We start from the raw sequence: 13,095 nt of genomic DNA, 5'->3' as shown, positions 1-13,095 counted from the left end.
CCATCCCGGAGCAGCAGCAGGGCCTCTGCCCCCCGGGGATCTCCGGACCGTGGGAGCGGACCGACAGGTAGGTACCCCTCTCTCGTGGACACCCCTGGGCTTGAGGGGCGGGGGTAATAGATATGTGTCCAGGGCCCCCCACATGCTCACATGGCCATGGCCCCAAGGACACCAGGGCCATGGCCCTCACAGCACTGCATCAGCCCCTGCCCCCCCCGCACCACCCCGCATGACAGTGCCATGCCCTATCCCCGGGCCAGGGGGGAGCGGAACCTCGAGGGGCCCCCAGGAGGAGGGGGTGGGACACCCCGCAGCAGCAGCATGTGATGGAGTGGTGGGAGTGCAAAAGGGAGACTCAGGCATGAGCAACAAGAGCCGAATAGCTCCCAGGGGCAAAGGAGGATCCTGGGGCTACAGCTGGCAGGTGACATCTCTGCCCTGAACAAAGAGGAGGGAGGAGCCGAGCTGGCTTGGAATTGGGAGGGGAGGGAGGGGGCCACAGGTAGAGGCTAGGGGAAGGGAGAGCTGGAAAGCAGCCAGCCTGAGGAGGGGGAAAGCTGCATCCCAGAGGGGCCCCCCTTGGGGTCTTCTCCCCAGGACGGGTTGGAAGGACTGTCTCTTCCGACAGCTGGTGCTGTCACTCCTGGGAGAAACTGGGCATCTGCGGCCTAAGAAACCTCTCCTGCTGTCAGACCCTGTGGGGTGAAGTGAGAGTCGCTCCCACCAGGGGACAGGGTGCAGGGCAGGGGGACCCGTGAACCCCATCCATCACAGCAGCATCTCCCGGGGACGGGGATGGGGAACCTGCAGCACAGGGCTGGGGGGACAAAGGCCACGGCTCGGGGCCCACACTAACACCTGTCTCCATTCTTCTTCCCCCCGTCCTCTCCTGTGTCCCGCACCTGCACCATCAGAAGGACCGGAAGAGAGCGCCGGCGAGGCCTCAGTGGTCCAGGAGAGCCCTCCGGGACCATCGCTCCAGGCCAGCCCCTCGGCCGAGGACCAACCGGCCCCACGGCGGGCTAGATGGCGGACCCCGCACCACCACCACCCGACGGCGACGGACCCCCAGCTGCTGGCCATCCACCGACGGCAGCTGGAGGTCGCGGAGCAGCAGCTGCAGCTGCAGGAGCAGGCACTGGCCTGGCGCCAGGAGGCATGGGGGGGCCTACATGGAGACTTTTAACCGCCTGGTGGACTACCTGGCCCCCCATGCCGCGCCGGCCGCCGCAGCGCCCGCCCTGCCTGCTCCACCACCAGCTGCTCCACCCATCGTCGTCCCGTCCGCCGTCGCCTCGCCACCCACCGCCAAGGGCCGGAGCGCCGAGGGACCCCTGGAGCCACCTGAGACTCGCCGGGCATCATATCTTCCGGTCCGGCCCGCCCCCAGCCAGCCCCGGACAGGGCTGCGACCGCGGCGGGGCTCCCGGCCGGCCACGCCCAGTGCCGGGCTATAGGGGCGAGGGGCCCGGGACGTGGCCCCCCCCCTTGTATATAGTTTAAAGTTATTATTTGGTGCCCCCGGTTTGCCCCGTCCCCCCCATGTAATTAGTTCTCCCCTTTATCCTCCCTGGTTTTCTTTTGATTATTGAGGACTGTTGTTTCCTTGTATTGTTTTATTTTTGTACATATTAGTTTGTTTCCACGTTTGTATATAGTTTGTTCTTGTTTCATATATTTACAGTTAAAAAAAAAAGTTCTGAAAGAAAAAGAAGTTTAAGTTCAGCCACAAGTGCGTGCTGTCATTTGTCCAGGAAAAGTGGGAGGGGGGTGCGGTGGGGTGCTCCATGGTGTGGGCGTTGGGGAAGGAGTGTGGTGGAGGAAGGGGCGGGCAGTAGGGGGCCTGGGCAGAGTTCACCCCGCGGCCTCATCATTGAAGTGGGCCCGCAGGGCCTCCCGGACCCGGGTCCCTTCGGGGTCCACCTGCCGACTGGGGGCAGCAGGTGGCTGGACGTCTGCCCTGCCGGCCTCCACAGCCCAGCCCTGGAAAAAGGTGTCCCCCTTGCTCTCCACCAAATTGTGCAGGGCACAGCAGGAACCCACAAACTGGGGGATGTTGTTGGGGCCCGCATCCAGGCGGGTCAGGAGACATCTCCAGCGTCCCTTCAGGCGGCCAAATGAGCGCTCCACCACCTGGCGTGCATGGTTCAGGCGCTCGTTGAAGCGCTCCTGGCTAGCGGAGAGATGGCCCGTGTACGGGTGCATGAGCCACGGCCAGAGGGGGTATGCTGCATCTGCGATGACGCAGAAGGGCATGGTGGTGTCCCCCAGAGGGATCTCCCGCTGGGGGATGTAGGTCCCTGCCTGCAGCCGGCGGCACAGGCCCGAGTTCCAGAAAACACGGGCGTCGTGGGTGCTGCCAGGCCAGCCCACATAAATGTCCTGGAAACGTCCACGGCTGTCCACCAAGGCCTGGAAGACGACAGAATGGTAGCCCTTGCGATTCAGGTATCGTCCTCCACTGTGATGCGGGGCGCGGATGGGGATGAGTCCCATCCAGAGCCCCGAAGCAGTTGGGGAAGCCCAGGGTGGCAAAGGCCACGATGGTGGCATCTGGGTCCCCCAGCCTCACGAGCCTGTGCAGGAGCATGGCGTTGATGGCACGCACAACCTGCAGAGAAAGCACATGGGACAGCACCAATGAGGGGTGAGCAGGGTGTGCGTGGCCCTGCCCTGACCTCCTCTGCCCGGGCCCCCCTCCCCTGCCCTGCCCTCCTCTGCCCTCCCCCGCCCTGGCCTCCCCTCCCCTCCCCTGCCCTGCCCTCCCCCCGTGGGTTCTCTTACCTCCATGAGGACAGCCCCGACGGTGGCCTTGCCGACACCAAACTGCTGCCCCATGGATCGGTAGCTGTCGGGAGTGGCCAGCTTCCAGACAGCGATGCCGACCCATTTCTGCACTGTGAGGGCACGCCGCATGGCCGTGTCCTGGTGCCTGAGTGCGGGGGTGAGCCACTGGCACAGCTCCATAAATGTCTGCTGGCTCATCCTGAAGTTCCTGAGCCAGCGGTCGTCGTCACACTCCCCAAGCACCAGCCGCTCCCACCAGTCGGTGCTGGTGGGGTAGCTCCACAGCCGCCGGCGTGTGAGGCGGGGGGGGGCGGGGTGCTGCAGGGTTAGGGGTTGAGCCCTGCTGCCCTGGGGGCAGCTCCTCCTCCGGTGTAGCAAGGAGGTGCTCAGCTGCCTCCCGCATGGCATGGAGCAGGGCAAGCCCTGCTCCTGCCGGGAGGGCTGGGTGGACCTCTGGCTGCTGCTGCTGCTGCTGCTGCTGGGGGTCCATGACTGCGGCGCCCGGGGTCTGTGTGCCTATAGCTCCTCAGACCGCGTGCTGTGCAGGCTGTGTGTGTCTGGGAGGGGCCCTTTAAGGGAGCGGCTAGCTGCTGCCCCGGAAGTGCTAGTCCGCCCTGTGACCCTGTCTGCAGCTGTGCCTGGCATCCCTATTTCGATGTGTGCTACTTGGGCGTGTAGACGTTCCCTCGCTGCGCCTATTTCGATGTTGGGCTGTGCAACGTCGAAGTTGAACATCGACGTTGCCGGCCCTGGAGGACGTGTAGACGCTATTCATCGAAATAGCCTATTTCGATGTCGCTACATCGAAATTAGCTACTTCGATGTAGCGTGCACGTGTAGACATAGCCTTGGTGTCCTGAGAAGGAATCACTGAACATCATCCTCAGAGTGAAGCCCTGTGCCATACCATGAACATATGTAGCCTAGCTGGTGCAAGTTTTATGTAATTCACATCTCATGTCCTCTGTGGGCTGCAGGTGAATTTACAGGGGAAGATATCAAATCCAGGTAGGCAATTTTCTAAAGAAAATACATTTGTCGGAATGGGAGGTTGGGAGGGCCTCTTGGGGTATGCTTTTTTTGTTTCTAATTTTAATGGTGTTTTCCCTCTTGCAAGATCTTTTACCAGCATTAATCTCAGGTAAACTACCCAGCTGATATCTCTTGAGACTAAACTCTGTTTAATTACAGAACAGATAGAGCATAGACGGTGTCTCTTTCAGCTTTCCTGCATTTCCCTAGAAATTTGCAACTGTTCTGCCCAGGAACATCGCTGAGAGAGGTGAAAATGGAGTTCAGTCCATTCAAAGTTGGGAAACTCTAATGAGACTGCCATCCAGCGTACCACATGCTGCTAGGCAGAGACCACCAAATTCCTTTGCATGTGTCCCCAAGTAACACTAAAAGGATAGGGACTTCAGGTCAGTACTGACCTGGATTGAATTTGAATCAGTGCCTGAGAGGTAAAAAGCTCTATCTGTCCATTACAAGAACTGCAGCTTTGGCCCTGTGTTTACAAAATGGAAACATTTGCAGGCTTTGCATCAATGAGAGTTTGTACCGGTGCAACTAAGAATGATCAGAATTGGATCCATTGTAGAGTTTGTAAAGTATGCTGAGACTCTGGATTAAGCATGTTACACAGAATACTAGCTAAGGACTCAATCCTGTAATGACTTCACATGAATAATTTCACTCAGGTGGAAAGTTCTACTGAAAGCCTTTGGTGTTGCATGTCCTTAATATCATTTGTGGCAGCTGTGTTATCATTAACAACCCTTTGATGGACAGTAGGTCAAAAGTGTCAATGATCCATAAATACAGACAAGTTTAGAGGATAATTTGTAATAGCCCAGCAGCAACTGTCACTGTCTTCATTTTCAATAATACGTCTTTTTAAAATATTCCCTATGTACTTATTCATACCACAAAAAGTGATGGCCATCAATAACACTAATTTTAAACAGTCCCCAAGCACATTACATAATCTGCATTTGAAAAGTCCACATTCAATATCCACACAGTCACAAAGGAGCCATTAGGATTTCCCATTCACCTCCCACATGATTGCGTGGGCAAAAATGTCCTTTAACAAAATCAACCCATTCCCCAACACATAAAAGAAATGAATGCACAAAGACTTGCTGAAGTTCAGGGTTATGACACAGATGTAAAGGATAGCATCCCGAAGTCCTGGCACTCCACACCAGCTGGAGGTCTGCCTGTTTATCTTTATGGTTCCCCACTACACGTGCTCAGCTCAGAATATAGTGCTATGAATAATAGGGTTGTCAATACCACAGCACAAAGGCTGCTAATCAATATTTTGATGGCTGGGCAGATCTAAGCATTTAAGCACTGATAGTTGGGTATTTATTGACACTGCATAAGATTAGTTTTGTTTGGAATGAGAACAAGTGGGCTTTCCCAGTACAGTAAACTCTTTCATAACTGGCAACCCCAGGACTGGGAAGCTGCCAGATATTCAGATATTCTTGAAAATAGAGAGGTATACCTAACAATGCATAACACTAAAGAAAAACAAGATTACATATTAAGAAACAAAAATGTATGCAGAGTACTTTATTTACCAACAACATTCGTATTATACACTGTAAACTTATACTGTATTTGCTGTATTTATTTGTATTTACTTTCACTGTACTGTACTTATGGAAAAAGTAACTAAAATATTCCTATGGTTAAAATGCCAGTTATTTGAGAGTTCCGGATCATAGAGTGCTGGAAATGAAAGCGCTTACTGTACTGCCAAACAAGTAAACGGGAGAGAGTTGTACTTACCAGCCTTCTTCAGAGGGGTTCCAGGAAGCGGAAGTGTTAAATATCAGTATTTATTACTGGCTAATTCAAACAGTGGTGGGAGGTGAACGTATAAGGAAACAGGATGCCAAGTCTTTCAGTGAAAGTATGGCCCTGTTGACTGGCCTCAACATCAAGACTCCTCACTGCCATTCAGGGAGACAGGATTTCACCTCAGACGTCTCCCAGAGACCAATCCTCTCTGCCAGCTGCCCAGATTTGCTTTCTGGAAATGCCATATGCTGTGGTGGTATCTGTGATGGCTATTTTGCTGGGACATGCACTGCTGAACCAAAAGAGCAGTGGTCACTCAAGGGCTGATTATCAGAGGAACGGAAAGTTGTTGATATCAGGGTGACTTGGGGAGGAAATGCACGCCTGTACAGAGGCCCATGAATCACACAAGGCCTCAAAGCAGTGTTTATGTACCTTTGGAGAGGAACACAGGAGTGCATTTCATTTTTAGTGTGTTGAGATAGAGGTCTAGCTCATTTTCTCACTCTCCCCCAACCACATTTTGTTTATAAAGGTTTGCAGCAAAATACAATGGGGCATGGTATAACAGAAGGGTCAAATGGTGGAGTCAGTCTTATGTCACAAACACCCAGAAAAGTATACAGAGAGCTCCAAAGACACTGAGATTATGGGCTGATCTTAGACAGGCAATAATGATCATTAGCTGTTTTCTACACACACAGAAGAAAAAGTAAAACATATTATTATTAATAATTGCACCTCCCTGGACATTTAAAACCATTTTAAAAAGCCAAAGAGGTAAGATGATAACCTCTTATTTGTAAAGAAATACATATAATATAACAGGGGTAGAGCAATTACACTCAAAGACGGGTCTTTTCCTGTCGCCTGAGCTCATAATTTACTCTTTCTTGCTGGGAAATGACCTTTTTTAACTTGTGCATTACTATAAAGGAATATTACCATGGACAATATGCTGCACTTAAAGATGCCACGCATGTAATGCATCTGCTAGGGCTGAGATCCTCAGCTGACACCGCACCTGTCTTTAAAAGTGATGAATCAGAACAACACTATGGCTAATGCAGCCACACAGGGGCTTAAGATCTCCCTATCTTTCCCGTGTGGTCCCTCTTTGGCCGTGTCTACACTAGCCCCAAACTTCGAAATGGCCATGCAAATGGCCATTTCGAAGTTTACTAATGAAGCGCTGAAATACATATTCAGTGCTTCATTAACATGCTGGCGGCCGCAGCACTTCGAAATTGACGCACCTCACCACCGCGCGGCTCGTCCCGATGGGGCTCCTTTTCGAAAGGACCCCGCCTACTTCGAAGTCCCCTTATTCCCATCTGCTCATAGGAATAAGGGGACTTCGAAGTAGGCGGGGTCCTTTCGAAAAGGAGCCCCATCAGGATGAGCCGCGCGGCGGCGAGGCACGTCAATTTCAAAGTGTTGCGGCTGCCCGCATGCTAATGAAGCGCTGAATATGTATTTCAGCGCTTCATTAGTAAACTTCAAAATGGCCATTTGCATGGCAATTTCGAAGTTTGGGGCTAGTGTAGACATGGCCTTTATGTGCACAGATTGTGGCTTGCCTTCCAAGGGCCTGTACATCAGATACTCCCTGTGCCTCATGAAATTGGGGAAGAAAGTATTAGCCATCACTCCACTTTCACGTTCCAGCTGATACAACAGAACGGAAACAGAGAGAAGAGCATGCTGCTGACCCGTTGAGAGCCATAGCAGATGATTCTCCTCAGGGTAAGAAAAGAGCATGAGGGGAGCTGTGCCTCAGAAGACCGGCTGGGTTAGTGCCACTTCTGCTTTACCAAGTGCCTTACACAAGGCTATTTCTAAAGTCATCAATAGTTTGGCCTTAGCTAATTAAGAATACATAAAGATCCAAAGTCGAACCATGAATCCCAGCAGGAGACAGGCTTTATAGCAAAATTGCCCAAGAAGGGTGATCTTACCAACTTCAGTGACTGAAAAGGTACCACATTACTATGTGCAATGTCATCCTGGAACATGCCAAGAAACACAGACCTTCTACCCAGAGAGGAACAGGCATGTTTTACACCACTGGTGTCATGTATAGACCATGTTGTTGTCTTCAGACATGCTATAGAATAAAGTGCAGAGTGGCAAGCATCTTCTGATAAACTATACACATTTGCAGAATTTTTGACAGCATACATAGAGACAGTTATGGCATTCCATGAGACTCTAGAAAAATAATTAGCACAATCAGAGACTATATGATAATACTGTATGGGCAGTCAGCGCTCATTGATATCAGCTAATGGTTGATACTGGAGCAATGCAAAGCAAAAGTGTATTTTATCTCCACCATTTGCTTGCACTGGTCATTGACTACATGCTGAAAAAAGTAACCATAGAAGACAACAAAGGAATTTTATGGATAAATGATAAACTACAAAGAAGTGACTTTGTTTTTGCCCATGAGATTGTCCTGCCCAGTTTATAATGCTACTTTCTGGCAGCAAAGACTTATCATTTGGTAGACATGGCACAACAAGTTCAATTGCTCATGAACAAAGGGAAGACCAAATATATGGCTACCAGTATTCCAAAAGCAACTATCAGAGTTGGCAGAGAAAATAGAGGTAGGTCATTTTACTATTCTGGAGAGAGAGATGTGCAACGATGATAATGCTGTGCTAGATAAGAAGCAACAAGTATCAACAGCAGCAAACAACCTTCATGAACTTGAGAAGAATTGGAAAGGTTACTTGATCACCAATGATACACAAAATACCATTATTTCAGCACTAGCAATAGCATCATAACAGTCCTCCTTTATTGGGCAGCTTCATGAATTAAAATGGTTAACTCATTTCAGAGTAAGTCCTCAAGGTAGATTTTTCAGAGTTCATTAGAGAGTTTTTTGCACAGCAGAAATTCTAAGTACAGGCCCTCAAAATATCAAACATGGCAAGAAGACGGACCAATCTAGAGCATGTTTAAGGATGCTGAACACGACTGCCATGCCAAGTAAGAACATGAACAACAGCTGGAAAGAGAAAAAGAGGGTGACCTAAAGAAACCTCAACTAGAACAACACTGAAAAAAATCTAAATCCATCCATGTGACATTTGGAAGGCTGAAGGGCCCAGGACAAGATGGAAATCCATCCATAAGCACCTGGGAATATGAAAGGAAAAAGAAAGTGGGTTTCAAAATAAGGCCCCACAAATAGCATGGGAAATGTTCAAGAATTCTGTAAAAGACAATTAGTTGGGAGTCAGAAGTAGAAGGCAATTAACTGTTTAAAAAAGAAAAGGAGAATTTTTGATTTGTCCTGCCCTCTGCAGCCTGTAGAGAGTTGCACACCGGAAGCCATTTGCAGTGCAGAAGAGTTATTGGTTCCATAAAACCCAGACACTATGTTACGTGTTCCTGAGCACCATCTGCTGGTGACTTACTTCTTAACAACACATAAAGAGAGAGTCAGTTATACAGCAGTGCCGTATCACCACTCAGCACCGGCGTCTGATCTGAGGGCTCTTTTTCACTAGCACTTAAACGTATGAATTAGGATGAAGCCTCTTACATAAGTAACTTGTTTCACATTCATGTTTGCAAATTAAGTGCCTATATTTGATTACATTATACTTTAAGCTCAGCTATACATGGTAATTTCCTTATGACTACATGGAACCTCACTGAAGTCCCATTGCAGTATACGGGTCATAGACTGCAAGTGCTTTGAAGAAGGGACTTTGCTTCCTACAGGTCTACAAAGCATGCACCAGCCTTAAGAGTGCTAAATAAGTACTATTCACTATATCGTCGTTGTTAGAAGGAGTATAGGAAGGCCAATGATGGAAGCCACCATTTCTTTTTTTCGGTCCACAATACAAATTACCATGAACTTTTATATGATGAAAGTAAATGATGAATTGGCAATCTTATCTTCAGGACCTAACATCTGCTCTGCATACTAGGTGTAAGACATCAGTTATATTCTTGTAAAAGTCAGAGTTGTCACAAATTCTTTTTTTGGTATGTTTAAAAATACACTTTAGAACATCTGGGGAGGCTAGGCAGTGGTATCTCTAGTCTGAAAGATGTTCTATTAAAACAGCACTGAGAGTTTGTGGTATAGTTAGGTGACTCACTAAAACAAGAGAAGGTAATGTCCTCCCAGAGCTGGAAAGGTCACAATTTAAAATGGTCTTAATCACACAAACTGTAACATCATGAGACTTACTGTTCTTTTCAATGCTGGAAGTGAAGAATACTGCCATAAAAATCACTGCAGCATTCCGTTGTAATATGTAGCTATACTGCTTGAAATGAATCGTGTAGCATCAAGCCTTTTACATCTGTAAAGTGGGACTGCAGTAGTGAAAGAGTTAAATAATAGCAGGTTCAGTATAACACTGGAATGTTAACTACTTCATAGACCTCTCTAGGGCACAATAAATCAATGGTCAACACAATCTTACTAGAAAAGTGTGTGTCATTTTCAATTCAGTATAGTTGATAGCTTATTATTCTGTTGGATTGAATAAGAATCACAAAAATATCATGCCTTCTAATAGAAATAGCATTTTCCTTTCATTTGACTGGTAAGCAACACTTCCTCATAAACCCAAGAAGTGATGCAATACCAGTTTGTATATATGTAATTGTATATTTTGCAAGAATCAAAAATAAAGTTTTCAATGTATTATTAAAATCATTGCTAGGAGACAGGCATTTTGTACACCTACAATCATTTTAATTGCATGTTCTAGATTTTTTTGTTTTGGAGAATTTTATGTCAGAAGCTGAAGTTAAAATGAATACCTCACAACATATTTTACCAGGTTACTGTAATAAGTTTCTCTCTATTGGGAAATGGAGTGGTTTATGCAGAGTGTTATATTTTTAGTTTTATGGAAGGGTTTTGGGACAGATTGTGCCAAACAAAACATGTGCAGTAACCAACATGCAAACTACTGTCAATTAAACAAGTCTGGAGGCCAGAAGAGATCAAGCTTAGAAACTAAAGACTGACTTCCAACCTTGTAAGAAGTGACAGCAAAATCTTGCACAGGCTAAGACTGTGCAAGTCTCCTAACTTGCACATTTCTGAATGATGAAATTGATGAAATTACCTCTCTTGAGGGACTTTTCTTTCCCTAGATAGATATTTGGCATTTTTTGCAAGGGAAGAACAGCTGTCTCATGACAAAATATCAGGTTTCTGTCTGGAAAAACAGTCTTGTGTGCTCACTAAAAATTTCAGGCAAAAAACAAAGTGTGTGAGAGAAAAGATGGCCTTGTGGTTAGGGCACTGAATGGTAACTAAGAGGACCAATATTCAGTTCCTGGCACCATGGCTGGCTTCTTGTGTAACACTGAGCAAGTCATTCAAACAAGGTGTCTCAGACTATAATCTATAAAAGAGGGATAGCAATCCTTCCTTTGGCTCTCTTGTCTATTTAGATGACAAGCACTTTGGGACAGCAACTGACTTCCATGTCATTCTCTTCCAATGTTATAACCTTTGCATTTTTCTTGCACTGCTGTATCACTAATCTCGAATGGGTGTTCCAGAACTAGAACTACTGTACAGATGGACGCCAGTTTTAGTTGCTATGGGTATGTTTCCCAGCAATGAGAAACCTGTGGCTGGCCCATGATAGCAGTCTCTGGCTCACAGGGCTGCTTCTTTGCTCCATAGACTTCCAGGCTCCAGGTGAAAGATTCCTGCAAGGCCCTAAAGCCCAGACTCCAGTCTGAGCCCCACAGTCTCCACAGCCATGAAACAATCCCACAGTCCGAGCCCCAGGAGCTTGAGTTGGCTGGCTCATACCAGCTGCAGATTTTTCTTTGCTGGGTAGGCCTACCCTAACAGTGCCCAGCTCATCCCTTCTGCCACCCCTACACAAAAAGCTGGCCTGAATCTCACTGGAGGGTAGTAAGTATCGGAAGGGTAGCCGTATTAGTCTGGATCTGTAACAGCAATGAAGGGTCCTGTGGCACCTTATAGACTAACAGAAAAGTTTTGAGCATGAGCTTTCATGAGCACAGACTCACGTCTTCAGATGCTGGTCTTGGAAATCTGCAGGGCCAGGTATAAATAAGCCAGAGCAAGGGTGGGGATAACAAGGTTAGCTCAGCCAGCAAGGGTGAGGCTTACTACCAGCAGTTGATCTGGAGGTGTGACTGTTTGCTCTTTAACAACCTCCTGTCAGGGATTAGCTGTCTAAAAGGAGGTGGGGCAGAGGAAGAGGCCCAGGGTCCCATAGCCCCTTTGGGCTATCTACTGGAGCTGGTCAAGCCTGAAAGAGGAACTGTTGCATTTTCTTTCAGGGTGGCATAGCAGCGCAGCTGGGCTCAATATTCTGAGTGGAAAGATGAAATCAGGTCTGTATCTCCTCTCATGTTCCTCACAGAACCTGTAGCACGAGGCAGCCTGGAGTGACCCAGCGCTCCAGCGAACGATCAAGCTCAGGAGCAGAAGGTGATGTGACAATGGTGCTGGCTGGCAGAGGAACAGACACTATGCATGGCTCTGCACTTACAGCTACACACTCAAGAGGCAGGTGGTGTGGTATAGGAGGCAGAGTCCAGAGCTTGCCCTGTTTGTGACAATGTGTTAGTCTCTTTGTATCTCTCCTCCTCTCATTTTCCCCATTGCTCCTTTGTGGTCTAGGAGGAAGTTTCTGTTGAAAGGGTCTGATTCACTGACTTTCACAGCACCGCTCCTGTTTTACAGTGGTGTAAGAGGGATGAGAATCAGATTGAGAGGCTTATGAGCCATGCACCTTTTCATTTGACACCCTTTTTCATCTGATCAGAGACAGAAGGTTGGACAGTGGCAGTTTACACTCACAGCAAGGGCACCTCCTTTAAAACACATATGCCCAAATCTTGAATTTCATTAAGCTTAATGCATTTGCAGCCATTTGGATTTGATAGAAAGCCCTTTCCCATGTGGTATTCAAACTCATCAAGAGCACTAATCAATGACTGGTAGTAAAATACCTTCTTAACTTTTTATGTGCATTGTCCTTGTGCCATGTGCTATGATGTCTTTATGGCAGGATCATTAAGGAGAATCACAAAGCTTAATAAAACTACAAGGCAAATTGGATGCAAGGGGTTCCATTAAATAGAACAGGATTATACACAAATGAAACTCTATGGTATTTTGAACTTCAGTATTTTAACTTGAGTTTCTTTGCTTTCTGTACTTACTGGTATTTTTTTTTCCAGCCATCTATGGTGCTCATACCAAACACATGGAAACCAGGAGGCCAGTCTTTGTGCGAGCTTGAAGTTGGAAAGAGCATGTGTGTACTCAGACTTCCATGTTACAATTCTGACTCCTGGGAAAGAGACTGAAACCCAGACTTGTAATTCAAATAAAAGGCAGAAAAGAGAAACACCCACTTACAGTCTTTTACCCCACACCAGAGCTCATAACTAAAACCAACATTGTCCTAGATAGCTCTCCTAGATCTGAGTACAGAGGCAACAATTCTATTTAAA

At 47.8% G+C, this 13,095-nt stretch overlaps 1 protein-coding gene across 1 annotated transcript in view; it reads left to right on the top strand.

Annotated features, from left to right (window-relative positions):
• Positions 1 to 12,040, top strand: part of IRX5 (iroquois homeobox 5) — a 104,574-nt gene extending 92,534 nt beyond the window's left edge. The window contains exon 4 of the mRNA XM_075008938.1: positions 11,997 to 12,040. Within this exon, the coding sequence (XP_074865039.1) occupies positions 11,997 to 12,025 (29 nt within the window). The 3' untranslated portion in view covers positions 12,026 to 12,040. The remainder of the gene's footprint in view (positions 1 to 11,996) is intronic.
• Positions 12,041 to 13,095: the final 1,055 nt, after the last annotated feature.

This window comes from Carettochelys insculpta, chromosome 14 (genome assembly GCF_033958435.1).
Source record: "Carettochelys insculpta isolate YL-2023 chromosome 14, ASM3395843v1, whole genome shotgun sequence".
NCBI lineage: Eukaryota > Metazoa > Chordata > Testudines > Carettochelyidae > Carettochelys > Carettochelys insculpta.
Note: the sequence above shows the minus strand (reverse complement) of the source record. Positions and strands in the feature narration are given on the sequence as shown.